Source organism: Oncorhynchus keta, chromosome 28, assembly GCF_023373465.1.
Source record: "Oncorhynchus keta strain PuntledgeMale-10-30-2019 chromosome 28, Oket_V2, whole genome shotgun sequence".
Lineage (NCBI taxonomy): Eukaryota > Metazoa > Chordata > Actinopteri > Salmoniformes > Salmonidae > Oncorhynchus > Oncorhynchus keta.
Genome location: NC_068448.1, coordinates 37,876,474 through 37,903,904, shown reverse-complemented (window position 1 = coordinate 37,903,904; position 27,431 = coordinate 37,876,474). Strand labels below are relative to the sequence as shown.

Below are 27,431 nucleotides of genomic sequence, written 5' to 3'. Positions count from 1 at the left end.
AACAGCTTCTATCTCAAGGCCATCAGACTGTTAAACAGCCACCACTAACATTGAGTGGCTGCTGCCAACACATTGTCATTGACACTGACCCAACTCCAGCCATTTTAATAATGGGAATTGATGGGAAATGATGTAAATATATCACTAGCCACTTTAAACAATGCTACCTTATATAATGTTACTTACCCTACATTATTCATCTCATATGCATAGGTATATACTGTACTCTACATCATCGACTGCATCCTTATGTAATACATGTATCACTAGCCACTTTAACTATGCCACTTTGTTTACTTTGTCTACACACTCATCTCATATGTATATACTGTACTCGATACCATCTACTGTACGCTGCTCTGTACCATCACTCATTCATATATCCTTATGTACATATTCCTTATCCCCTTACACTGTGTATAAGACAGTAGTTTTGGAATTGTTAGTTAGATTACTTGTTGGTTATCACTGCATTGTCGGAACTAGAAGCACAAGCATTTCGCTACACTCGCATTAACATCTGCTAACCATGTGTATGTGACAAATAAAATTTGATTTGATTTGGTTTCTCAAATGATTGCCTCGCCTGGTTCACCAACTACTTCTCTGATAGAGCTCAGTGCGTCAAATCGGAGGGCCTGTTGTCCGGACCCCTGGCAGTCTCTATGTGGGAGCCACGCTCTTGCTGCTGGTGATTCCCTGGTCGACCTCTACGCAGACGACACCATTCTGTATACTTTTGGCCCTTCTTTGGACACTGTGTTAACTAGCCTCCAGACGAGCTTCAATGCCATACAACTCTTCTTCCGTGCCCTCCAACTGCTCTTAAACGCAAATAAAACTAAATGCATGATATTCAACCGATCATTGCCCGCACCTGCCTGCCCATCCTGCATCACTACTCTGGACGGCTCTGACTTAGAATACCTGGATAACTACAAATACCTAGGTGTCTGGCTAGACTGTAAACTCTCCTTCCAGACTCACATTAAGCATCTCCAATCAAAAATTAAATCTAGAATCGGCTTCCTATTTCGCAACAAAGCTTCCTTCACTCATGCTGCCAAACATACCCTCGTAAAACTGACCATCCTACCGATCCTTGACTTTGGCGATGTCATCTATAAAATAGCCTCCAACACTCTACTCAGCAAACTGGATGTAGTCTATCACAGTGCCATCCATTTTGCCACCAAAGCCCCATACACTACTCACCACTGCAACCAATATGCTCTCGATGGCTGGCCCTCGCGTCATACTCGTCGCCAAACCCACTGGCTACAGGTTATCTACAAGTCTCTGCTAGGTAAAGCCCCGCCCTATCTCAGCTCGCTGGTCACCATAGCAGCACCCACTCGAAGCACGCGCTTCAGCAGGTATATCTCACCGGTCACCCCCAAAGCCAATTCCTCCTTTGGTCGCCATTCCTTCCAGTTCTCTGCTGCCACTGACTGGAACGAACTGCAAAAATCACTGAAGCTTGAGATTCCCATCTCCCTCACTAGCTTTAAGAACCAGCTGTCAGAGCAGCTCACTGCACCTGTTCATAGCCCATCTATCTACCTCATCCCCATACTGTATTTATTTATTTTGCTCCTTTTGCACCACAGTATCTCTATTTGCACATCCATCTTTTGCACATCTACCATTCCAGTGTTTAATTGCCATATTGTAATTACTTCGCCACCATGGCCTATTTATTGCCTTATTTGACCTAATTTGCACTCACTGTATATAGACTTTGTTTGCTTTTTTTTCTACTGTATTATTAACTGTATGTTTTGTTCATTCCATGTGTAACTCTGTTGTTGTATGTGTCGAACTGCTATGCGTTTATCTTGGCTAGGTCGCAGTTGCAAATGAGAACTTGTTCTCAACTAGCCTACCTGGTTACATAAAGGTGAGAAAAATATATATATATATTTTTAAAAAAAAGTGTTCCAATCTAATTTAAAATGTAATTGATCGCAATCATGTCACACTAACCGTGCCCATATAATAATGATACATTGTAGATTCCAGCTAATTGTCATACCGAAGTAAAATACTGGTGATTAAACATTCCTCTGCATGCAACAACCACAAAAAAAGATTCAGAAGCATCACTAAAGATGTAATATGTATGAGCGTCATATCCTGATTTCCATTCGTAAAAGTTGAAACTTCAATAATTTTTGGCAATATTAAAAGTCCACATTTGTGACCAAGAAAGGTATTTTGACAAATATTTGAGTATATCTGTACATTATCTGTTTTCTGGTACTCAAAACATGTTAACGGAAATAAGAATTGATCATTTGACAAATTAGCTTCGGTGAAGTTCTGCAAATGTTTGAGAAGCGCTTTTATTTTGAAAGCTGATTCCCGTCAAACAGGAAATAGATATCTTATTCTCGCATATTTACAGGTCTGGACAAAGCGGCACCGGAAAAATACGTGTCGGCGCGATAGTTCTCGTTTTACAAATGGCCATAATATAAAAAAATTGAATACAACTGTCGTGTGTTAAGTAAACTCCGAAACATGACAACTGAGGAGGAGAGGGGCGTAGTGCGTGTCAAAGTCAAGGTGAGGAATATGTGAATGATGGAATAGCAGCGGCTAGCTAGTTGGTGTACCCTTGCGTATTTTGCAAGGTATCACATTTCCAGATAGTAAGCAAGCTATTGTCATGACTGTGGCCGACCTATTTGAGCCATTTCACATGACATTTGCGGTAGCTTGTAGCTAGCCTGCTTTGATGTTGGAACTGTTAAGCTATCCACATCATCTGCCTAGTCCAGACCAGTGCTTTGTTGTTTTTAGCATTGAGCATACAGTTGCTAACGTCTATAGTAATGAGCAAAGTGTACAGTATGGTGTTTTGAAGACAAGAATGAACTGGGGGGGGGGGGTCAAATTTTGACCTCAGGTATCTTCAGGTCGGAAAGTCGGAGCTCAAGAACGATGCACGAGTTTCCGATTTAGACTTCAGAATTTTATGAATGTTCAAAACATTTTTCCTGTCGAGCTCGTTTTCCCCCCTGAGTTCCCACTTGTCTTGAACGCGGCATTATTCCAACGTAATCTATCAACCCTCTTGGATCTTCTGACTATAAAAAGTAAATCATTGATTTAAGACAAATAAAGCTAGCTAAACATATTAGGAATATTCGGTGATTGACAATGGTCTTACTTGCTGATGTGATGCGTTGTGGTCATGCACTAGAAAAATAATAGAAAGCAGAATTGTGAGTCAACCGAGTTTAGCAAGTCTTGACAGTTCTCTAGTAGGTTAATTGTGTTATTCCAAAATTCAGTGATTCAGAGACAGAACCCCACAGTAACGTGACAGGGTTATATAACTTTAGCTAAATGTTTTTTGGTACAAGTAACTAAGTAAACATCGCCACTCCAGGGGTGTATTCATTACGCCGATTCTGTTTTCAAAAAGTTTAGTCTGTTGGAAAACGGTTTGTTGCAAAACTTTCGCAAACGGAAAACACAAACCAGAGTTCGGTTTAATGTATTCATTATTCGGTTTCCGTTGCTAAATGTTCTCTCTGTTGCAACGGAAGCCGTTTACTCCAAACTGTAATCGTTTTGCAACGATTTTTTTTGGGGACAAATTGTTCCTTTTGTCCTGGTGGGAAAGGGCAGTGTGGAGTGCGATTCGTTGGACAATAGTGTCTTGTTTCGCACTCCATTTTCGCATAGGAGATTTGAGACACTTGAAATAAGGGCTGTGTTACGTGTAGGTTTACCCTTGTCTCTCGGACAAGGTCACTTTTATCAATATGTTTGGCTTTATTTACTCTGATTCGAATGCTAATTAGCATCAAAGTAGACATCATGCAAAACTAAAAATCCCTGAAAGCTCCTGCACGTCATCTTTAGCTGACACACAATACCCCATAATGACAAAGCAAAAACATTTTTTTTGCATATATACACTACCGTTCAATAGTTTGGGGTCACATAGAAATGTCCTTGTTTTTGAAAGAAAAGCTTTTTTCTTTGTCCATTAAAATAACACCAAATTGATCAGAAATACAAGTGTAGACATTGTTAATGTTGTAAATGACTATTGTAGCGAGAAAGGGTTGATTTAAAAAAAAAATGGAATACATAGGTGTACAGATAGCATCCATCACTCCTGTGTTCCAATGGCACGTTGTTAGCTAATCCAAGTTTATAATTTTAAAAGACTAATTGATCATTAGAAAATCATTTTGCAATTATGTTAGCACAGCTGAAAACTGTTGTTGATTTAAAGAAGCAATAAAAATGGCCTTCTTTAGACTAGTTGAGTATTTGGTGCATCAGCATTTGTGGGTTCGATTACAGGATCAAAATGTCCAGAAACAAAGAACTTTTGTTCTGAAACTTGTCAGTCTATTCTTGTAATGAGAAATTAAACATCTCTGAAGCACTCCACCAGAGCAGCACTGCCTCCTCAAGATTCTGAGCCTTCTCAGAAAGGGAGAGCATAATATACAAGGAAATTCTCAAAGCTGCTAATGAGAACCTTGACGACCTTGTACCTAGCCGGTGGGGTGCCCCCACCCAGGCAGTGGCAGTGCTGGCAACACTAGGTGTAGTAACTAGAGGTCGACCGATTTAATCAGAATGGCCGATTTTAATTAGGGCCGATTTCAAGTTTTCATAACAATCGGAAATCGGTATTTTTGGGCACCGATTTGCCTTTTTAAATTTAAAATACTTTTTATTTAACTAGGCAAGTCAGTTAAGAACACATTCTTATTTTCAATGAAGGCCTAGGAACGGTGGGTTAACTGCCTTGTTCAGGGGCAGAATGACAGATTTTCACCTTGTCAGCTCAGGGGATGCAATCTTGCAACCTTACAGTTAACTAGTTCAACGCAATAACGACCTGCCTCTCTCTCGTTTCACTCCACAAGGAGCCTGCCTGTTACACGAATGCAGTAAGCCAAGGTAAGTTGCTAGCTAGCATTAAACTTATCTCATAAAAAAAGAATCAATCATGATCACTAGTTAACTACACATGGTTGATGATATTACTAGATATTATCTAGCGTGTCCTGCGTTGCATATAATCTGACTGAGCATACAAGTATCTAAGTATTTGACTGAGCGGTGGTAGGCAGAAGCAGGCGTGTAAACATTAATTCAAACAGCACTTTCGGGCATTTTGCCAGCAGCTCCTTGGTGTGCGTCAATCATTGCGCTGTTTATGACTTCAAATCTATCAACTCCCGAGATGAGGCTGGTGTAACCGAAGTGAAATGGCTAGCTAATTAGCACGCTCTAATAGCGTTTCAAACGTCACTCGCTCTGAGCCTTCTAGTAGTTGTTCCCCTTGCTCTGCATGGGTAACGCTGCTTCGATGGTGGCTGTTGTCGTTGTGTTGCTGGTTCGAGCCCAGGGAGGAGCGAGGAGGGGTCACAGGTACAGGAATGGCTGAAGAATTGCAACATTTTCCTAGAACTAAGCTGCAGACAGCAATACTGGGTGATTTGAAAAGCCATAGTCAATCAATAATATCATTATTTTAGCAAAAATGTTTTTTAAATTTACAATCTGTAGACGCTCTGAGAATAAAAAGGTTCAGTACTTTTGTGACGCATCACAGCACAGTTGAAAAATATATGGCAAATAGAAATCCTAAATGGATGTTTAGAGATAGATTGGAGGGGTTGAATGGAGCTGAAAGGTGGGAATAAACAACAAGATAACCAATGTAAAACATATGGGATCTGTAAAATGTATATAGGTTCAGAAATTGTGAAATATCACAGTTAGAAATCAAACTGGATGGACATCAGAAATAGAGGAAGGACTAAAAACAAACAAAATATAACTATTGTCAAATAGATTGTCTGTAAGATGTGTAAACTGAAGGTAGAAGCCTAAGTGTAAGGGGTGCATAGAATGCAATTCTTTAAATAAAAACACTATGCATTCCAACTCCCACTGACAACTCTATGACAAGGACAGGTACCACAGAAGCCATAAATCATTATTTATGAATGTATCGAGTGGTAATGCAGGTTTGGAAGTCGCTAACTTTGTACTCTATAGGAAAACAGTGGATTAGCCTGTGCAATTTGACAGAGATCACATAGAATAACGTTTTTTATCAAACTACGGATTGCAGCACCCAAAGAAAAGAGGTTACCGACTCGATGTAGGCCAAGTCGGAGGTATACTCATCGCATTTCGACTCCATTGAGAACTTTATGATGTAAGCTAGTGACACGTCACCTAGTAAGTTAAAAGTGGTTGTTTCTGCTGTCTTGTGGCACACACAGCCTACGCCTTATTTGGTATACAACTCATTCATTGTACAAAATAAAAAGATTGTATAAGGTCAGTCTGCCATGCATTACATTCACATTTTGTTGTTGCCTTTTGGTTTTAGACTGGTAGCCTGGGTTCTAAACTGGGAATTTAGTTACAATACAATTCTAAACTATCAGTCTGAAACCCAGGCTAGCCTTTTGATTGGAAAGGAAGAATGACATTGATTCACTCACATGATTTTGGAGATGATTCGTGGACTACAGGAAAAAGAGCACCAGTTTGTATTGCCCCCCTCCCCCCTTGACACCACTGCTAATCTCTGTTGTCATCTATACATAGTCACTTCAATAACTCTACCCACATATGCTACCTCAACTAACTGATGCCACCGCACATTGACTCTGTATCGGTACCCCCCCGTGTATAATCTCGCCATTTGTTTTTTTTACTGCTGCTCTTTAATTACTTGTTACTTTTCTCTTATTCTTATTCATATTTTTGGGGGAACTGCGTTGTTGGTTAGGGGCTCATAAGTAAGCATTTCACTGTAAGGTCTATTCGGCCCATGTGACTAATAAAATTTGATTTACAGATGTTATAAAATGTGCCTACAATTAATGGTTACATTGTTTGTGATTGTTTCTCACCTTCCTCAGAAGTGGGAGGGGATGCTGCCAGTGGAGCTCCGCTCGTTTGCTGTGGATCCTCAGATAACATCACTAGAGGTGCTACAGCACATCCTCATCCGAGCCTTTGAGTTAAATGGGTGAGGAGCATCAACATCATAATGTCTACAGTGTTGTTGATTGACATGGAAAGCAGAATATCGGAGGTGCATAAGTGGGCAGCCCCATGCATCACAGTGCTTGCTGCGTTACTACAGATCCTGATTCAGTACCAAGCTGTGTCGCAGCAGGCCACGAACGGGGAAACCCATGAGGCGACGCACAATTTCCCCAGCGCCGTTCGGGTTAGGGGAGGGTTTGGCTGGCCGTGATGTCCTAGTCCCTAGGGCTAGTCCTTATGGCCAAAATATTATATCACAGTATTCTTTTTAAATTGTACGGTATGATGGTATTTGATGGTATTTTTAGTTTTTGAATAATAAAAGTTCTACATTTGCTTTATGAGTAGTGAGTGATCGTAGGGTGGCAACATGCATTCTAAGTTATTTCAATAAGTCTTTCTCCATTCTGTTTGTTTTAAACTGTTCAATTCAACTTCAACCAAACCATTTTCAGCACTTATCATTTCAGCATTTGCTGCACTCAATTGCAGTGGTGGAAAAAGTACCCAATTTGTTATACTTGAGTAAAAGTGAAGATACTATAATAGAAAATGACCCAGTAAAATACTACTTGAGTAAAAGTATTTGGTTTTAAATATATTTAAGTATCAAAAGTAAATGTAATTGATGTACTTAATTATCAAGTATAAATCATTTCAAATTCCTTATATAAATCAAACCAGATGGTACCATTAAAAAATAAATAAATATATATATATTTTAAATTTACAGATAGCCAGGGGCACACTCCAACACTCAGACATAATTTACATACAACGCATTTGTGTTTAGTGAGTCCTCCAGATCAGAGGCAGTAGATGACCAGGGATGTTCTCTTGACAAGTGCATTTGACCATTTGCCTGGTCTGCTAAGCATTCAAAATGTAACGAGTACTTTTAGTTGTCAGGGAAAATGTATGGAGTAAAAAGTATTTTCTTTAGGAATGTAGTGAAGTAAAGCTGTCGAAAAAAATAAAGTACAGATACCAACAACAACAAATTAAGTAGTACTTGAAAGTATTTCTACCCAAGTACTTTACACCACTGCTCAATTGAGATAATTTCCACACTGCCACATAGGGCTGCATGATATGGGCAAATAATCCAATACTTATTTTTAACCAAATGTTGTAATTACGATTTGACTCGCGAATCAGAGCAAAACTGTTGGAATCATAGAAATAGAATGACTATTCTATAGTTAGAATATAATAGTGGGCACTTTGATTACAGTGTTTGAGATGACAACTAATTAAAATGCCAGGGAGGAGTTATTGTGACAGGGTAGGAACTTAAGTGTTTCCTAGGGGACAAGTAAAAGCAGGAAGTAAAAACCATCAATATGTGCTGTGATTTGTTGATTCAACTCAACTGTTATTACAAAGAGTCAGAGGTTCTCTTAACTTACAGTATTCTAATTCCTCATTTGAATTAATATTCTACAATACCGCTGTCAGGTTCTAAATGAACGAGGGATGCACAATATTTCGGTGAACATATTGGACTCGGCCGATATTAGCTAAAAATGCCAACATCGGTATCGGCCCGATGTCTAGTTTAACGCCCATGTGCAAAACCGATGTCAAAGCTGACAAGCACTACATATGCAACACAGCCATCCTAACCCAGCCTACAATGTCTGCTGTGTGGACCGAACAGTCAACAAGTCGAGCAGTCATTTGAAAGACATTTTCAGCCAGACAACTCAAAGGCAAAATCCATTAACGCCAAGATAATGGAATTCATTGCCCTTGACAATCAACCGTTCTCTGTCGTGGGTGATGTTGGCTTTCGCCGACTGGTTGAGCACCAGTACATATATTGCACCAATACAACCAGCCTGAAAACAATTACCAGTAGAAACTGCAGTCATTTTTATTATTCTTAGCAATGATTTAGGAATCCTTGTGAGTACGTATTGTTGTCCGCCTATTGAAATTGAACTTTAGTTCATGAGAATAAATGGCTAGACAGCAATTTAACCCTGTTGCCCAAAGCTAACGTCATAAGCAGTCAGCTAGCTTCATCTGGCTAGTGAGGCTCGACCGGACTGGGTTATGTGTTGTGAAGCTAGCCACAATAAGGATTAGACACAATACTGGAATATGCAGTTTGCCTTCAAAATAAAAGTTCCTCTTTTGAAAGTGATGCAGAAGATTGCAATTGGTGGAATCATGCCATATTCAGACTAGATAATGTTAAACAAGGTTTAAATGTGAAGCAATGAAATGGTGTATCAGTCTTCTCGGTGACACCCACAGAACCCAACTGTGAAGAGTTTACACAAATATTAGCATTGTAGCTCTTATCTCGTGACTGTGTGAAATCACCTCCCCAGTCAGCCTATTGTGTGTGTGTGTGTGTGTGTGTTAACATTCATATTGCACTGTACAGCTGTACAGCTTTACCTAACACGGAACCCAAACCGGCTGCGTGCATGCGCCATCGCGCATAAATTTATTTTGTCCCCTTACACCAAAGGCGATCACAACACGCAGGTTAAAATATCAAAAACTCTGAACCAATGACATTCTTTTGGGGACAGGTCAAAAAGCATTAAACATGTATGGCAATTTAGCTAGTTAGCTTGCACTTGCTAGCTAATTTGTCCTGGGATATAAACATTGAGTTGTTATTATACCTGAAATGCACAAGGTCCTCTACTCCAACAATTAATCCACACACAAAACGGCCAACCAAATCGTTTCTAGTCATCTCTCCTCCTTCCAGGCTTTTTCATCTTTAAACTTATATGGTGATTGGCATCTACACTTTCATAGTATTACCACGACAACCGGCAAAACATTTAGTCTTTCAATCACGCACGTGGGTATAACCAATGGAGATAGCACGTGGGTACCTGTTTCTATAAACCAATGAGGAGATGGGAGAGGCAGGACTTGCAGTGCGATCTGTGTCAGAAATAGGAATGACTTCTATTTTAACCCTTGGCAACGCAGACGCTCGCGAGCAGTGTGGGTACAATAATTGAATAACATGGATTTCTAAATTTATTTTGCGATGCAGGTGAAGTGCCCGGTCTGGTCAGCATGTAAGGATTGGGGATCAATGAAATGGGGTATCAGTCTACTCAATACCCAAGAGATTTTTTCCCAACATCCTCCTTTGAGTTGTCAGACTTAATCATCCACGCAGTATTGTTTTTCCTCGGGAATAGTGTTCAATACACACAGGTTGATAATAAATGTGGCTCAATTGAGTTGTTTCAAAAGAGCTACTACGCTAATGTTCTCTGGGTGTCACTGAGTAGACTAGATACCTCATGTCATTGATCCACAATCCATAGGTAAGGCTGTACAGTGAAATAAGTATGCCCCCAATGCAATTCTAAAGTATAATGTACTTCCAGTGTGATTTCAACAGATTTGTCAAATTAACAAATTATTGTATTTTGTTTTTTATATAACATTCCAACCCCGTTTAGCATGATCTATTCAATTAGGGCATAATTCTACTATTTGTATTCATTTGCATCACTGTCGATGACATACCTTTTATTTTGAAGGCTAACCGCAAACTCCACTTGTGGCTAATCCTTATTGTGGTTATCTTAACATAGATGGGTCCGACCACTATTAATCAAATAAGAACTGTCTTATAAATTAGGGTTATTTTAGGATTACAACTAGCTATGTAGTTAGTCATTTTACTATGTTTTTTGGAAGAACATTGTTTGCATCCAGCTTCTTTTTTTTTTTTTAATGACCAGCACTGTAGGCGAGACAACTTTACCAGCATCATAGCATACGTATCGATGAATCGTGACATATGAAAAACGAGTGGTAGTGTAATGACTATGTAGAAAATGAACGCATTAAATTATGTGACATGCAGTCATATTCAGGTCCTGTATTATTTGACACGCAAAGACCCTAACAGCGTTCCATAGTATCAGAAGTCCTGTTTGAGAATTAAACGACTGAACAACGGAACAGCACAGCAAGTAAGTTAAATTGTTTTCAAAAGGTTTTAGTGGTAATGGGTCATACAGTACTATGCAGGAGTTTTAGGCAGGTGTGAAACAATGCTGTAAAGTAAGAATGCTTTCAAAAATAGACATGTTAATAGATTATATTTATCAATTAACTATATGCAAAGTGAGTGAACAGAAGAACAAACAAATTCATATTTGGTGTGACCACTCTTTACCTTCAAAACAGCATCAAATTCTTCTAGGTACACTTGCACACAATTTTTGAAGGAACTCTGCAGATAGGTTGGCCCAAACATCTTGGAGTACCACATTTCTTCTGTGGATTTAAGCAGCCTCGGGCGCTTCTCTCTCCATGTAATCCCAGACAGACTTGTTGTTGATCAGGGTTCTGTGGGGGCCATATCTTCACTTCCAGGACTACTCCTTCTTTATGCTGAAGATAGTTCTTAATGACTTTCGCTGTATGTTTTGGGGTTGTTGTCAATTCAATTCTTGCAGGTACACTTGCACAAAGTCTGAGATTATGTAGGCATATAGTCAGGTGTATGATTGACCAATTATACCAAACAGGTGCTAATGATCATCAATAAGGATTTTGTAACACAATCATTAACTGAAACCGAAACAGCTGTTTCGGAGGAATAAAACTGGGTGAGGAACAGCCAAACTCGACTAACAAGGTGAGGTTGCTGAAGACAGTTTACTGGCAAGTCATATACCATGGCAAGACTGAGCACAGCAACAAGACACAAGGTAGTTAGTTATACTGCATTAGTAAGGTCTCTCCCAGGCACAAATGTCAAGGCAGACAGGGGATTCCCGATGTGCTGTCCAAGCTCCTGAAGAAGCACAAAGAAACGGGCAACGTTGAGGACCGTAGACGCAGTGGTCGGCCATGGAAACTTACTGCAGCAGATGAAAGACACATCATGCTTACTTCCCTTCACAATCGGAAGCTGTCCAGCAGTGCCATTATCTCAGAATTGGCAGAAAATAGTGGGACCCTGGTACACCCATCTACTGTCTGGAGAAGTCTGGTCAGAAGTGGCCGTCATGGAAGACTTGCAGCCAAAAAGCAATACCTCCGACGTGGAAACGAGGCCAAGCGACTCAACTGTATACAGAAACACAGGAACTGGGGTGAAGACTAAATTCAGCAGGTGCTCTGGACTGATGAGTCAAAATGTGAAATATTTGGCTGTAGCAGAAGGCAGTTTGTTCACTGAAGCGCTGGAGAGCAGTACACAAATGAGTGTCTGCGGGCAACAGTGAAGCATGGTGGAGGTTCCTTGGGGCTGCATTTCTGCAAATGGAGTTGGGGATTTGGTCATAATGAATGGTCTCAATGCTGAGAAATAAATACAGGCAGATACTTATCCATCATGCAATACCATCAGGGTATCTGATTGGCCCCAAATGTATTCTGTAGCATGATAATGACCCCAAACATACAGTTCTTAATGCCTTTTTGCTATCTTCAGCGTAAAGGAGAACAAGGAGTCCTGGAAGTGATGGTGTGGCCCCCACGGAGCCCTGATCTCAACCTCATCGAGTCTGTCTGGGATTACACGAAGAGAGCGAAGCACCTGATGCTGTCTAAATCCACAGGAAAAACTGTGGTTAGTTCTCCAAGATGTGGGTGAACCTACCTCCCGAGTTCCTTCCAAAAACTGTGCAAGTGTACCAAGAAGAATTTGATGCTGTTTTGAAGGCAAAGGGTGGTCACACCAAATATTGATTTGATATAGATTTTTCTTCTGTTCACTCACTTTGCATTTAGTAAATTGATAAATATAATCTATTAACGTGTATTTTTTTCCTTACCAGCATTTTTTCACACCTGCCTAAAACGTGTTCACAGTACTGAATGTAAATGCCAACAAAATAATTTTGTGTATGTAACTAACTTTTCAAGTCAAGTAAGAACAAATTATTATTTACAATCACGGCCTACCCCAGCAAAACCCGGACGACGCTGGGCCAATTGTGCGACGTTAGACAGCCTGGATTCAAACCAGGGACTGTAGTAACGCCTCTTGCACTGAGCTGCAGTGCCTTAGACTGCTGTGTGTGTGTGAACTATTTAACTGTACTAGAAGTCTTTGGCCACTAAAAGGTTAAATATCGATGGCAAGGAAAATATTGTATATCGATATCGTGCATCACTAAAATGAACCTTTATAAAATTTCACGGACAATTAGCTTAGACCAAGTTTATTCACCCATTGGATCAATACAGCTGCATAAGACAAGACATTCACAGAAGCACAGCTATTTAACCCTTTCTCATATTCTAAGTCTCCTACACATCTGAATAGTCAATGCATCTCTGTTGCTTGACAGAACCTTAGTGATATCTGTTCTTTCTCACTTCATCTGATCTGACCTCTGCCCCAAAGTGTTCACTCCTCCCCAACTCACGGCTGTCATGTTGACTCGTACCAGACTCTTTTCCTCCCATAGGATCCCTGATGGCTAACGATAACATATCCGGACACAATGTTAACCTTATACATTCCCCTCTCTCCCTCAGTGACATGAAGAAGTATATTTAATATTTTCAGAACTCAATACCATAGAAATGATTGCATCACAATACCAGACAGCCATTGCCAGTGTACCCATGAGTTTACCAGTCAAATTACCAGGGTTTGGGGTTACAAGCCCATTCTATTCTTTGTTTGCCTCAACACCTTGCTTGTTTCAGCAAGGAGCAACAGAGTTTCAAGTTAAACCATGTAATTGTAGAAATGGACTCAACTGTGCAAATTCTGGGCGTTTTTTGTTTTATTTTATGGTCTTCATCCATAACCTTTGGTTAAAGGGTAATTATGCCAGCCCTAGCATTAGCACAGTATACATGATCCCAATTTTAGCTCCAAGATGCCGGCTTTTTGAAAAGGCGTAATAGTAGATTGTGCTGATTTTATTGGTGCGTTGCCGTAGTTTAAACACTTAATGGATAATGCTAAAACGATGACAACATATCTGAATTCCACCACCTTCATGCAACTTCGACCATTCTGCAGAAAATATTAAAGTATTGTTGTGGGAGAAAGTTTTGCCTACAGTAAAGTTACATAAGAAATGATGAAGAGGGAAATGCATAGCATTCGGAAAGTGTTCAGACCCGTTCCATTTTCCCACATTTTGTTATGTTACAGCCTTATTCTAAAATGGATTAAATACATCATTCTACAGACAATAACCCATAATGACAAAGAGAAAACAGGTTTGTATTTATTTTTGCAAATGTATTAAAAATAAACATTCCTTATTTTACATAAGTATTCAGACCCTTTGCTATGAGACTCTAAATTGAGCTCTGGTGCATTCTGATTCCATCGATCATCCTTGAGATGTTTCTACAACTTGATTGGAGTCCACCAGTGGCCCTCCATCATTCATAAATGGAATGAAGTTGGAACCATCATGACTCTTCCTAGAGCCTGCCACCCGGCCAAACTGAGCAGTCGGGGGGAAGGGCCTTGGTAAGTGAGGTGACCAAGAACCCAATGGTCACGCTGACAGAGCTCCAGAGTTCCTCTGTGGAGATGGAAGAACCTTCCAGAAGGACAACCCGCTCTGCATCACCCCAACAATCAGGCCTTTATGGTAGTGGCCAGACGGAAGACACTCCTCAGTACAAGATTCTCTGGGTTGAGAAAACCAAACCTTTGACCTGAATGCCTAGCGTCACGTCTGAAGGAAACCTGGCACCATCCCTACGGTGAATCATGGTAGTGGCAGCATCATGCTGTGGGGATGTTTTTCAACGGCAGGGACTGGGAGACTAATCAGGATTGAGGCAAAGATGAACGGAGCGAAGTACAGCGATATCCTTGATGAAAACCTGCTCCAGAGCGCCCAGGACCTCAAACTGGGGTGTCTCTTCACTTTCCAAAAGGACAGCAATCCTTAGCACACAAAAGACGTCCATGAGTGGCCCAGCCAGAGCCCGGACTTGAACCCGATCGAACATCTCTGGAGAGACCTAAAAATAGCTGTGCCTTTACGCTCCCCATCCAACCTGACCGAGCTTGAGAGGATCTGCAAAGAAGAATGGGAGAAACTCCCCAAATACAGGTGTACCAAGCTTGTAGCGTTATACCCAAGAAGACTTGAGGCTGTAATCGCTGCCAAAGGTTCTTCAACAAAGTACTGAGTCAAGGGTCTGAGTACTTAAATGTGATATTTCAGTTTATTTTTAATACGTTTGCAAAAATGTCAACTTGTTTTGCTTTGTCATTATGGAGTATTCTGTTTTAGAATAAGGCTTGAATGTAACAAAATGTGGATTGTCAAGGGGTCTGAATACTTCCTGAATTCGCTGTATATGGGATGCCTTGGATTGGAATGCTTTCTAGAATAGATATCACTTTTTTTCTTGTTTCCTACTTAGCAAACGCAATTTTGGCATAAGTTACCTGTCCCAGGACCGTGGAGGTGTGGAAGTCTATCTCTCTCTCCTTTCTGACTGGGATTTAGAAGCTGCTTTTGTCAGTGCAGCTAAACCTTATCTACAGCTCAAGATGGACATGAATCTCTCCGAAGACAGTAAGCAGACGTTCACTTGTATAACCATTTTAGATTATTTAGTGAAAGCTAATCTCTGTTTATTTTTCTCTGTTTGTGTTCCTTTGGGTCACCACTTTAAGAACTAGTTCAGTCGTTGATTTGGTGTGTGTGTGTGATTTCAGTATTCGCCTTATTGCTCTGTATATTTTTGGGGGATATGTGTTAAATTATGCTGAACAAAAATCTTCATGATTTTTCATGAGCTGAAATAAGATTCCATAAATCTTCCATATGCACAAAAAGCTTATTGCTCTCAAATTTTGGGCACAGATTTGTTTACATCCCTATTAGTGAACATTTCTCCTCTGCCAAGATAATCCATCCACCTGACAGGTGTGGCATATCAAGAAACTGATTAAACAGCATGATCATTAGGTGCACCTTGTGCTGGGGACTCAAATGTGCAGTTTTGTCACACAACACAATGCTACAGATGTCTCAAGTTTTGAGGGAGCATGCGTTTGGCATGCTGACTGCAGGAATGTCCACCAGAGCTGTTGCCAATAATAAGCAGTCTCCAATGTTGTTTTAGAGAATTTAGCAGTACGTCCAACTGGCCTTACAACTGTAGACCACGTGTAACCACGCCAGCCCAGGACCTCCACATCCGGCTCTTCACCTGTGGGATAGTCTGAAACCAGCCACCTGGACAGCTAATGAAACTGAGGGTTTGCACAACCAAAGAATTTCTGCACAACTGTCAAACTTTCTCGGGGAAGCTCATCCGTCTGTCTGCCATCTGCCTGGTACAGTTGAAACCAGGATTCATCAGTGAAGAGCACACTTCTCCAGCAAGCCAGTGGCCATCGAAGGAGAGCAATTGCCCACAAGTCAGTTACAATGCTGAATTGCAGTCCGGTCAAGACCCTGGTGAGGACGATGTTGTGTTGGCGAGCGGTTTGCTGATGTGAATGTTGGGTAATGTTATGCGTTGGCATAAGCTACGGACAACGAACACTTGCATTTTTATCCATGGCAGTTTTAATGCACAGATACAGTGACGAGATCCTCTGAGGCCCATTTTGGTGGCATTCATCCACTACCATCACCTCGTGTTTCAGCATGTTAATGCACAATTCCATGCCGCAAGGAACTGTACATAATTCCTGGAAGTTGAACATGTCCCACTTCTTCCATGTCCTGCATGCTCACCAGACATGTGAGCTTTTTGGGATGCTCTGGATCAACGTGTACAGCAGCGTGTTCCAGTTCACTCCAATATCCAGCAACTTCGCACAGCCATTGAAGAGGAGTCAGACAACCGGCCACAATCAACATCCTGAATAACTCTATGAAGGAGATGTCGCGCTGCATGAGGAAAATGGTGGTCACACCAGATACTGACTTGTTTTCTGATCCACACCCCTTTAAAAAAAAAAAAAAAAAAACATTTAAGGTATTTGTGACCAACAAATACATATCTGTTTTCCCAGTCATGTGACATCCATAGATTGGGGCCTAATTTACTTAAATTGACTGATTTTTAAATATGAACTAACTAAAATCTTTGCATTTGTCGTTTGTACAGAGCATCTGTTCCCTGTTAACTTTTTTTGTATTTTAATTGTGGGCCACTCCTTCATACAGTTCCATTGATTGATCACCTTTCTCCCCCCAATTTCTTATTCCCTTAAGGTCCCGTTATGGAAGACTGGGACATAATAAGCCCCAAAGATGTGATTGGTTCTGACCAGCTTCCTGGGGATAGGAGGTCGTTGGCTGCTGCCGCCCTTCCCTTCACACAGTCCCTGCTCTCACAGGTTACTGATGATGCTCTCACTCTTCACCCTGTCAGACACATTTTTTTACCAGCCAGTGCTGCCTTGAGTTTGTGTTTGCTTACAATGACCCACTTGGGATTCAATCTCTCGCTGTCTCTCTGTGTTCAGATGATGGGTCGAACGCTGTCTAGAGTACAGCAGGCCTTGAGCTGGTCGTATGGGGAGGAGGTGAAGCCTTTCAAGCCCCCTCTGAGCGATGCCGAGTTCCACAGTTACCTCAACGGCCAGGGGCAGCTGTCCCGGCCAGAGGAACTGAGGCTACGTATCTATCACGGTGGGGTGGAGCCCTCTCTACGCAAGGTAATTGTACATTCACTGAGAGATTTCAACAGCAAGTCTGCTACAAATATAATTGAAATTGCTTAAATATCAAATCACATGGGGCTGAATCCTAACTTGAGTGTGTGTATCTTAAACTTTCCCCTATCCTTGCAATGATGTCAATGGGAGATTTGCGCAAACATTTGAGTTGCGATTGAGAAGGGGCTTATGGTCTCCAAAACATTGACGGGAAGTGTTTACTTATGCTCTTTGGATGTTAATAATTTTCCAAAATGTGGATTAGATGTGGGAATAGAGCATTTGGGTGTATTCTTGTTGTACTCTGGAATCTAAACAGACTATCTATGTAGGTCATTCAATGTGGAACAAGAACAAATGGCACAAAGAAATGCCATTTGGTGGTAGGAGAGCTATATTTTTATATTACTGTGTTGTATGAACGCAGAGACTTTAGAGAGATATCCTGTATGTCAAAAAACATTACCTCTGTGCCCAGGTTGTCTGGCGATACCTCCTGAACGTGTACCCCGATGGGCTGACCGGTCAGGAGAGAATGGACTACATGAAGGGCAAGACTAGGGAGTATGACCAACTGAAGGGGGAGTGGTCAGCGAGGGCCAGTCCAGAGGACCTGGAGTTCATCAGGGGCAATGTACTGAAGGACGTCCTCAGGACCGACCGGGCCCATCCCTATTACGCTGGCTCCGAGGACAGCCCCCACCTCACTGCTCTCACCGACCTGCTCACCACCTTTGCCATTACACATCCACAGGTGTGGGGATCTATTTTTTGTTTTTTTGTTTTCTTTTTAAATTCCTTGACATGCAGACATGCTAAGGGGTGTGGTGTTAAGTTCAGTGAACAACATCATGGCTTGCGTTTTTAACACCACAATTATACACTGTTGTGCTCGACAAAGAGTAAATACATCCCTCCTGACCTAGTATCGAAGGCTTAGCTTGACAATCTCCTAATGTCATAACTTTTTATTTTTTCCCATTCATCAAATGGATGTTGCCCATGGCTCTGTTTGGATGCTGGAATTCTATTAAGAGTGGACGAACGTGCGCAAGTATCCTACGGGAGACTTTAGAATTCTGATCAGATAAAAACACTAACTGGTTGTGTTTATGTTGCATATAAAACGTCAGGTTCTAAGTGCACGAGGAATAGCTTCTCGGATCGTGGAGGAAGCAGAGCGTGCATTAAGCTTTCCTGAATAACTGGGCCTCCTGGAAGCATATGTGGTCACATTATTATAGGACGACTTGGGAGGATGATGAACCGCAACAGACAGCACGTCTCGGTATCAGAAGAAAAAATACAGCCAGGCTGGCCTGCTGCTGTGCCTTTCTTGTCCTATAAGGCTTTGGCTTGTGAGACTCCTTTTGAAATAAAACTTAATCACCAAAGCGTTATTAAATGATCAAGTTTGGCAGCAGCAAAACAGTGAGCAGACATCCCTCTTTTGATCTATGCATTGTGCATTATTTTAGCCAGCTCATTATTACTATTTTGGACGTGCTTAAATCCCCCTCCATATATGCCCATCATGAAACGAGAAATTGGATGATGCCAGTGCAGTGACTTTTTTAAATTATTTTTTTAGAAACATTTCATTTGCTTTAATGTAATAGCTGCTCGTTTTCTGTTTCACTTGATTAAAAACCAAGCCCTCAGTAGGCTAACCTAGCCCTACTATAAGAGTCTGGTTCAACAGAAATATGTCTCGGGGTGTGTCTTTTTTATCCTGGCATTGCAGCCAAGTAGCCTATCCACAAAAGGTGTTTAAATGGTCCATTCCTGAGAGTGCCTTGAATTGAAAATATACTGCACATTCTAAAACATGCCTACCTGCATACTTCATTTTGCTTCAAGTGTCCATCCTCGTTTCCAAAGAGTGCCTCTCATCTGGGTTACCAAAGACGCGCTCCTCCACATGTATTTAAATGATTCAGTCCTATAACCTGTCGAGTAGACCCACCTGATCCAAATGGTTGCCTTGGATAGATGCAGTTAATTCGGAATGAAACATTCAAATCACAGGGCTTTAGCACCGTTATTCAAATTACATTCACTGCGCTTTACAGCATAGAGTAGAATTTTGTACTTATGCAAACAATAATGCAATTATTCAATGCATTTTGCTGTTGTAGGATAATTGTATTGTCCCTTAACAAGTTCAATAGGGGAGCTTTTTGAGCAGCGTGTGTATCATGTTCTTTCATGCACATTGACACACCTGGCCTCTCCACTGCCTATCAGCTATTCCTCTTTGTTCTTGTGGATTTATATGGAAAATTGGTGCAGCTTTGAATGATTTGGTGTGGTATGATTACTGGTTAGCCGATTTACAGATCTGGGCAAACAATCCACCTACCACTAATGTCATCTGGGTATTATGTTTAGCGTTGGCGATCTAGCTAATGTGTTTTGAGTTTCCACTTACTCACTTACTCAAATAGCCACAAATAAATTAGCATATGATATTAATGCACATAAAGATGTTGGAAAATTAACCTCTATTGAACAAAATACAATTCTGGAAACTTATTTCAACAGTACAATATAAGAAAAATATCCTAATTGTCAACACAATTTATGACAATCACTGGGTTAGGTTGCACATCAAAATATCTTTAATCATGCATTCCTGCATGGACATGTTTAGATGAAACCACTTATTTCTTGAATATCATCTCAGTAGTCTACTTACACCTCGTAATCATTCACAGTGCTTTATTAAAGCTGGGCTTGTGCCATCAACTAAAAGTTAGTGGCACCAGGGAGAAATGTTTGTCTGTAGCCCTGTATATTTTTGCTGGGTTTAATTTATCTTAACTTCTTTGTTTCATAGGTGTCGTACTGCCAAGGCATGAGTGATATTGCTTCTCCGATACTTGCCGTCATGGACAATGAGGCACATGCATTCATCTGTTTCTGTGGCATCATGAAACGCCTAGAGGGAAACTTCCGTCCGGATGGCCATTTCATGTCCGTCAAGTTCCAGCATCTGAAGCTGCTACTGCAGTACTCAGACCCCGAGTTCTACTGTTATTTGGTGTCCCGTGGAGCTGATGACCTCTTCTTCTGTTACCGCTGGCTGCTCTTGGAACTCAAACGGGAGTTTGCCTTCGACGATGCCCTGAGGATGCTGGAGGTCACCTGGAGCTCCCTGCCCCCTGACCCTCCCGAAACAGAAGTGGAGCTTCTTGGGCCTCCGCTAGAAACAGACCAAACCATAGTGACATGTGAGAGTGGTGTTGAAAAGAGGCCCGCCATTACAGGGGATGATGGAAATGAAGGGGAGCTGAAAGAGAAGCAGCGGAGACGACACATGTTGAGGCCCTCAAGAGAGGCAGATGGGGGGAGAAAGATCAAAATGGAGGATAGAGAGATGGAGGACAGAGGAGCCAGAAGCGAAGGTGAGGGGAACTTTGACATGCCTGACGTGGGAAAGGAGAAGGCTCACAACAACATGCCTGTTCCTTCCTTCGAGAAGCAGACCAGCTTTGGCGAGTTCAAATACTACAGTGCACGGAACAAAGACTGCTTTGATTTCGAGCAGACAGACCCACCAGTGGGTCCTGTTGAGATGGAAGCCGCCTCACACCCATGGGAGAGGGCGCCTCTTATAAAGGACATTAACAAGTCTTCCAGCCCAGATAAAGAGGCGAGAAGCTCCCCAAATGGACAAATAGCCTCTCCGGTCTCCTCGTTTCCTCCTGGTCTGCCAAACTGGAAAAACGTTTCCTCTCTGTCTCCAGGCTCCACTCCCTCCCCCTCAAGTTGGAGAGGTGCCTCCCCAGACACCCCGTCACCAAAGTTCACCTCTCCCATTTTACCCAACGGAAGGATGGCGGTGCCGAATGGAACCGGAGCCAACTCACCCGCTACCCCCACAGGGAGGTCCTTAGTTTCCTCTCCGCTGTTGTCTCGAGCGTTGCTCTCCTCGCCAATTTTGTCCTTTGGAAGAGCTCTTCCTTCGCTGCCCGTTGGACCGGTGAACAAGTCCTTTTCTAGTAACCTTCAATCTCCTTGCAGCAGAGCTTTCAGCACTGCGCCTCACACTCCAAATTCAACCAAACCAGAGAATACCACCATCAAACCTTGTTCCCTGCCACCTCCTCAAGAGTTTGGCAAAGGAAATCCTTTCATGTTGTTCCTGTGCCTGTCGATCCTGCTGGAGCATCGGGACCACATTATAAAGAACGGCTTTGATTACAACGAGCTGGCTATGCACTTTGACCGCCTTGTTCGGCGACACAATCTGGGCAGGGTGCTGCAGCGCGCCAAGGCCTTGTTTGCAGACTACCTGCAGAGTGAGGTATGGGACTCAGAGGAAGGGGATGAGGTCAGCTCGGATTCGCCCACCACAGTCACTGCTGCTCTGTATTCCCCGCCCCCTTCTGCCACCAGGCTTCTTTTTAGCCCTTTGTCATCCCCACAACCATCCTCCCCAAACTCCACCTATAACCTGGCTGACACCATACCTTCCCCGTCACCTGTCTCCCTCTCGCCATCCTCTTGACTTCTGTCACTATATCCTCAACACACTTGCATTACACAGATTTCAAATGTTTCACCTTTATTTAACCAGGTAGGCCAGTTGAGAACAAGTTCTCATTTACACCTGCAACCTGGCCAAGATCAAGCAAAGCAGTGTGACACAAACAAGAACACAGAGTTACACAAGGAATAAACAAATGTACAGTCAATAACACAATAGAAAAGTCTATATATAGTGTGCAAATGAAGTAAGATTAGGGAGGTAAGGCAATAAATAGGCCATAGTGGTGAAATAATTACAATTCAGCAATTAAACACTGGAGTGATAGAGCAGAAGATGAATGTGCAAGTAGAGATACTGGGGTGCAAAGGGAGCAACAACAAAAATTAACAATATGGAGATTAGGTAGTTAGGTGGGCTATTTACAGATGAGTTGCGTATAGCAACTGTCAGCAGCTGACGCTTTAAGTTAGGGAGATATAAGACTCCAGCTTCAGTGATTTTTGCAATTCGTTCCAGTCATTGGCAGCAGAGAACTGTAAGGAAAGCCGGCCAAAGGTGGTGTTGGCTTTGGGATGACCAGTGAGATAAAGCTGCTGGAGCGTGTGCTACGGGTGGGTGTTGTTATGGTGACCAGTGAGCTGAGATAAGGCGGAGCTTAACCTAGCAAAGACTTATAGATGACCTGGAGCCAGTGGGTTTGGTGACGAATATGAAGCGAAGGCCAGCCAATGAGAGCATACAGGTCGCAGTGTTGGGTAGTAAATGGGGCTTTGGTGACAAAACGGATGGCACTGTGATAGACTGCATCCAATTTGTTAAGTGGCGTGTTGGAGGCTATTTTGTAGATGACATTGCCGAAGTCAAGGATCGGTAGGATAGTCAGTTTTATGAGGTATGTTTGGCAGCATGGGTGAAGGATGTTGTGAAATAGGAAGCCAATTTCTAGATTTAATTTTGGATTGGAAATTGCTTGATGTGAGTCTGGAAGGAGAGTTTACAATCTAACCAGACACCTAGGTATTTGTAGATGTGGCAGGGTAGCCTAGTGGTTAGAGTGTTGGACTAGTAACCGGAAGGTTGCAAGGTCAAATCCACGAGCTGACAAATCTGTCGTTCTGCTCCTGAGCAGGCAGTTAACCCACTGTTCCTAGACAGTCATTGAAAATTAGAATTTGTTCTTAACTGACTTGCCTAGTTAAATAAAGGTCAAATAAAAATTCTAAGTCAGAACCGTCCAGAGTAGTGATGCTAGACGGGCGGGCAGGTGCGGGCAGCGATCGGTTGAAGAGCATGCATTTAGTTTTACTTGCAGTTGGAGGCCACAGAAGGGGAGTTGTATGGCATTGAAGCTTGTCTGGAGGTTAGTTAACACAATGTCCAAAGAAAGGCCAGAAGTATACAGAATGGTGTCATCTGCATAGAGGTGGATCAGAGAATCACCAGCAGCAAGAGCGACATCATTGATGTATACAGAGAAAAGAGTCGGCCCGAGAATTGAACCCTGTGGCACCCCCATAGACTGCCAGAGGTCCAGACAACAGGCCCTCCGACACACTGAGAAGTAGAATTATGAATGAATTGACCAGATCGTCAAATCAATGTATGAAGAATTGACCAGATAGTACTAGCGTACTCTATCCATTTGTCCCATTATCGTTGCTCATCTCATTTAGTTCTCCACCCATACCAGACTTGAAAGTTAATGCTGATAGTTTTCCCTGCTGTCAGTATTGCTCTTCTCTCCATTTCCTCTAATCAACAAGTCCTCATGCTTCCATCAAGTTTTCACTTTTTCACAATGTTCTATTTTTGCCTTCTCTTTTAGTTACAGGGATAATTAGATGTTTCAAACACTTTTTTTAAATGTATTTTTTACTTCTAATGAGGGCCGAGGGCTAGACACGTTTAGAACCTTATATTGGATAAGCCAGAATTGTGTCTTCTTGACCAAAGAGCTGTAGTTGTGTGATCACACTGCTAAGAACCAACACTGCCACTTTGCTAGTCTTGACTTCATTAGCGGCAGTGTGTGTGGTTACTGGTTTTAAGCCCCTCTATTCCCTGACTTGGCTGCCGTTGGAGGGAGCAGTGGGAAATTGCCATTGGAACTATAGAAAAATGTGAATGAGTCATGTGATTCCCTTAAATGCCCTCTTCTTGAGAATGTCAAATATGCCGGTATTTGACCGTACACATCCCATCATCGTGATTATGAGGACATAACTGAGTTTTGTAAATGTTATATTAATGAGTTATAATTGCATACTGTTGATCACCTCTAGTATCATTACCTTTTCTATCAAAATCATTTCAGTACTGTATATGATTTTGCGTTGCAAGGTCACATTTTCACTATCAAGGTGAGATTAAGTTCTTTCCAAATAAACTATGAAGTATGGTGTGCTGTATAGGAATCTGAACGGCAAAGACAAGTTATATTGGGAGAGGCCTTTTCTGAAATGAATGGCTTTCAGTAATGTAGTTTCGTGGCCAGTTTCTGCTTTGTTTGCTTTTAGATCGCATATAACTGCTATGAACTGCACTTTATATTAAGGGGTACGTTTTACTATTCAGGGGTTTAATGAATCAATGGATCATTCAGTCGATCAAACTGTTTAATATATCACGTTGCACAAATGATGCATTTGTCCTGATCATGAATGGCCCCTGTGATCATAGGGGATGGATACATTGTACATAGCTACTATATGGTGCTAAAATATTTGATTAGAGTAGGATTTATCATGGGTGTAGGATAATGGTTATAAATATATGTAAACATAAAAAGTAAGGATTATGTTAGTCTAGAATTTATTGATTGGTCGAGCTGTACACTTGAAGCGAAACATTTCGCTGTGAATGATATTGCCCGCTTTCAGCAGGGCACAACATTGTGGCACGTCCAGATTTAAATATATTATGTAGAACAAAAATGCCTCTGACATGAAGAATAATGTTGGATTAATGGAAAAGCCTCCCCTTCAAAAAGTACACTTCAGGAATAGATTTTTAAATATATATATATATTTAGAGCTCTTTCAAAGTCTTGGGAGTCACGTCAGCTCTTTTCATTACATTTCTATCTGCAATGTTCCACAATGTTTGCCCATTGAATATTACCCTGGTATCATGTGCAGTACCAATGGAAATGGGGTGCAAGTGCATCTATCTCAGTTGTTTTAGTAGCATTGATTTTGTTTGTTTTTGTGTGAGCTTGATACTATAATCTTAATGTAGTATTTTTGACGGAGTAAATAATCTTCATATTGAACAGCTTGTGCATAGCCGTTAAGGTTGGTTTTCACAAGGCAGATGTATGCCTTTGTGCGTCCTACCAAAACCACAGGGTCCTTTATGAAACATTTTGTACGAGTACTTTTTATTTAACCCTTATTTTACCAGGTTTAAGTGCTATGTATCAGACAAGGGGAGTTGATATCAGTTTAAATGCCAATACCCAGCACAAAATGCCTTCATCAGGTGAAGTAGTACAACCTGTAGGTGTAGAGAAGACATGTGGAGGACAGGCCGGAAAGTGGGTTGAGTTGGTGTCTCTAAGTATATGTAAGCAATAAGGCCACAGGATGTGTGGTATATTAGCCATATTCCACAAACCCCTGAGTTGCCTTATTGCTATTATAAACTGGTTACTTTCATAAATAGAACAGTAAACAAGTATTTTTGCATCATACTGTGGTATATTGTCAGATGTACACAGGGCTGAAATGCTGTTTCAGCTAACCAGCATCCAGGACCCAAACTACCCAGTTTATAATGTCTAAGTGTGAAATCCAATGCCGGAGTGGATTTGTTGCTGGCATGCTGGACACATTTTGAAATGGATCATAATCTCGTAATACACCACATGTTGAAAGAAGACATGGACACATTTTCATGGACACTAAGTGATCGTATTGTCTGTCATTTGGATTTGAAATCTTATTCATATACCAGGTGTAGATAGTGTCATGGATAATAATGCCCAAACTGAATGAATATTTTAATGAACCAGAAAACATAATCATGATGCCCATCTGCATTAATCCTATGTGGGAGAAAGCATCTTTTATGATAAATGTAATTGCTTTGCATTTTCTCTCAAGTGTTCTATTTTCCTGCCTTTTGATTCTCCCTTCAGAGTGCAATATTTGTTGCAATGTGCTGAACTCCTGCATTTTTATGGTACATCCCCCCCAACAACATTGACCATATTTCTAACACTTTGGTAATGTTCATTTCATCTGAGGTTGTAGAAAGATGATATGAAGATCAGGATTGTTTTGGGTTTTTTAAAACTGGACCAGGCCTTTTTAAACAAGGATCAAAAGATGTTGTCCTGGATTTGGTGTCCGTATTATTTCAATTGATATGATTATTTGTTTTCTTTGTTTTTGTATGATAGTGTTATAAAGCCTGTTTAAACATTTACCCCTTGAAAACAACTTGCTGGACTGAAATGCAATATGCGTATTTGTACAATAAACAAACGCAGTATTTGACTTGTTTACTGTTTTGTGTATATATCAAGAAAGAAATAAACAGTCATTATGACTGACTAATGCATAATTGACCCCAGAAAATATACTTTCAACAAGCTAGCACTAGATTACACATACTAACAGAAAGGGTCAGATTAATTTTTTTCCAGAACCATAGGCCTATATTTTCTTCCACTATATGAAGGCAATAGCTAGATTTTTCATCCACTTGTATCTCGATTTTCAAGTGAATTATCTAATATTCGCACAGGGGTGTGACTAGGAGTATTTATCAGTGGACAATACAATGAAAAACAAAATATACATTTTTCAATCTATGAACATTAAACAAAATAAACCTCACACACAAGTTTTACATTTCATTTGCATGTAAAAATGTAAAAGCATTACATTAGATTTTTTTTAACTGTAAGAATGTCATTTACTCATTCTAGATATTTTTTAGAAATGTTGAAGTAGGAAAATATTGCATTTCGGCACAGATTTCAAATATTTGTGTATGAAGATTTTACCAGATACTACTGTATAAAGAAGTTAACATATTTCATAGTAAATACATAGGTCTTATTCAGTGGCAAATTTAGCATGTAAATCTTGGTGGGGCAAAAAAATAATAAGTGGGATGCATGCCAGCAAAGCCACAACACTAAACAATACATTAATTGCACTATAACGGTGACAAACAGTGCCCAACAACAGTTAGGTATTTGTGGATTTTATTTGGAAAAGCAGCAGCTACTCTTCATGGGGTCCACACAAAACATGAAACATT

The 27,431-nt window shown here is 41.1% G+C and overlaps 1 protein-coding gene across 2 annotated transcripts; it reads left to right on the top strand.

The window, feature by feature from the left end:
* The first annotated feature begins 2,375 nt into the window (after positions 1-2,375).
* LOC118361259 (TBC1 domain family member 25-like) lies at positions 2,376-26,659 on the top strand. Of its 2 annotated transcripts, XM_035741051.2 has the most exons (8): positions 2,407-2,568; positions 4,902-4,935; positions 6,921-7,030; positions 15,409-15,563; positions 17,220-17,344; positions 17,474-17,665; positions 18,144-18,419; positions 20,505-26,659. In XM_035741051.2, the coding sequence occupies exons 3-8, from the start codon at positions 6,933-6,935 to the stop codon at positions 22,176-22,178; spliced, it is 2,520 nt and encodes an 839-aa protein (XP_035596944.1). In that variant the 5' UTR covers positions 2,407-2,568; positions 4,902-4,935; positions 6,921-6,932; the 3' UTR covers positions 22,179-26,659. The 2 variants fall into 2 exon arrangements, with proteins under 2 accessions (XP_035596943.1, XP_035596944.1); XM_035741050.2 differs by lacking the exon at positions 4,902-4,935 and having other exon boundaries at positions 2,376-2,568.
* Positions 26,660-27,431: the final 772 nt, after the last annotated feature.

Excerpts from the sequence above, each read along its gene's own strand:
- LOC118361259 (XM_035741050.2), top strand. The coding sequence starts at position 2,524 with ATGACAACTGAGGAGGAGAGGGGCGTAGTGCGTGTCAAAGTCAAG. Across the intron at positions 15,564-17,219 it reads CATGAATCTCTCCGAAGACA|GTCCCGTTATGGAAGACTGG; the intron begins GTAAGCAGACGT and ends TATTCCCTTAAG. Across the intron at positions 17,666-18,143 it reads TGGAGCCCTCTCTACGCAAG|GTTGTCTGGCGATACCTCCT; the intron begins GTAATTGTACAT and ends CTCTGTGCCCAG.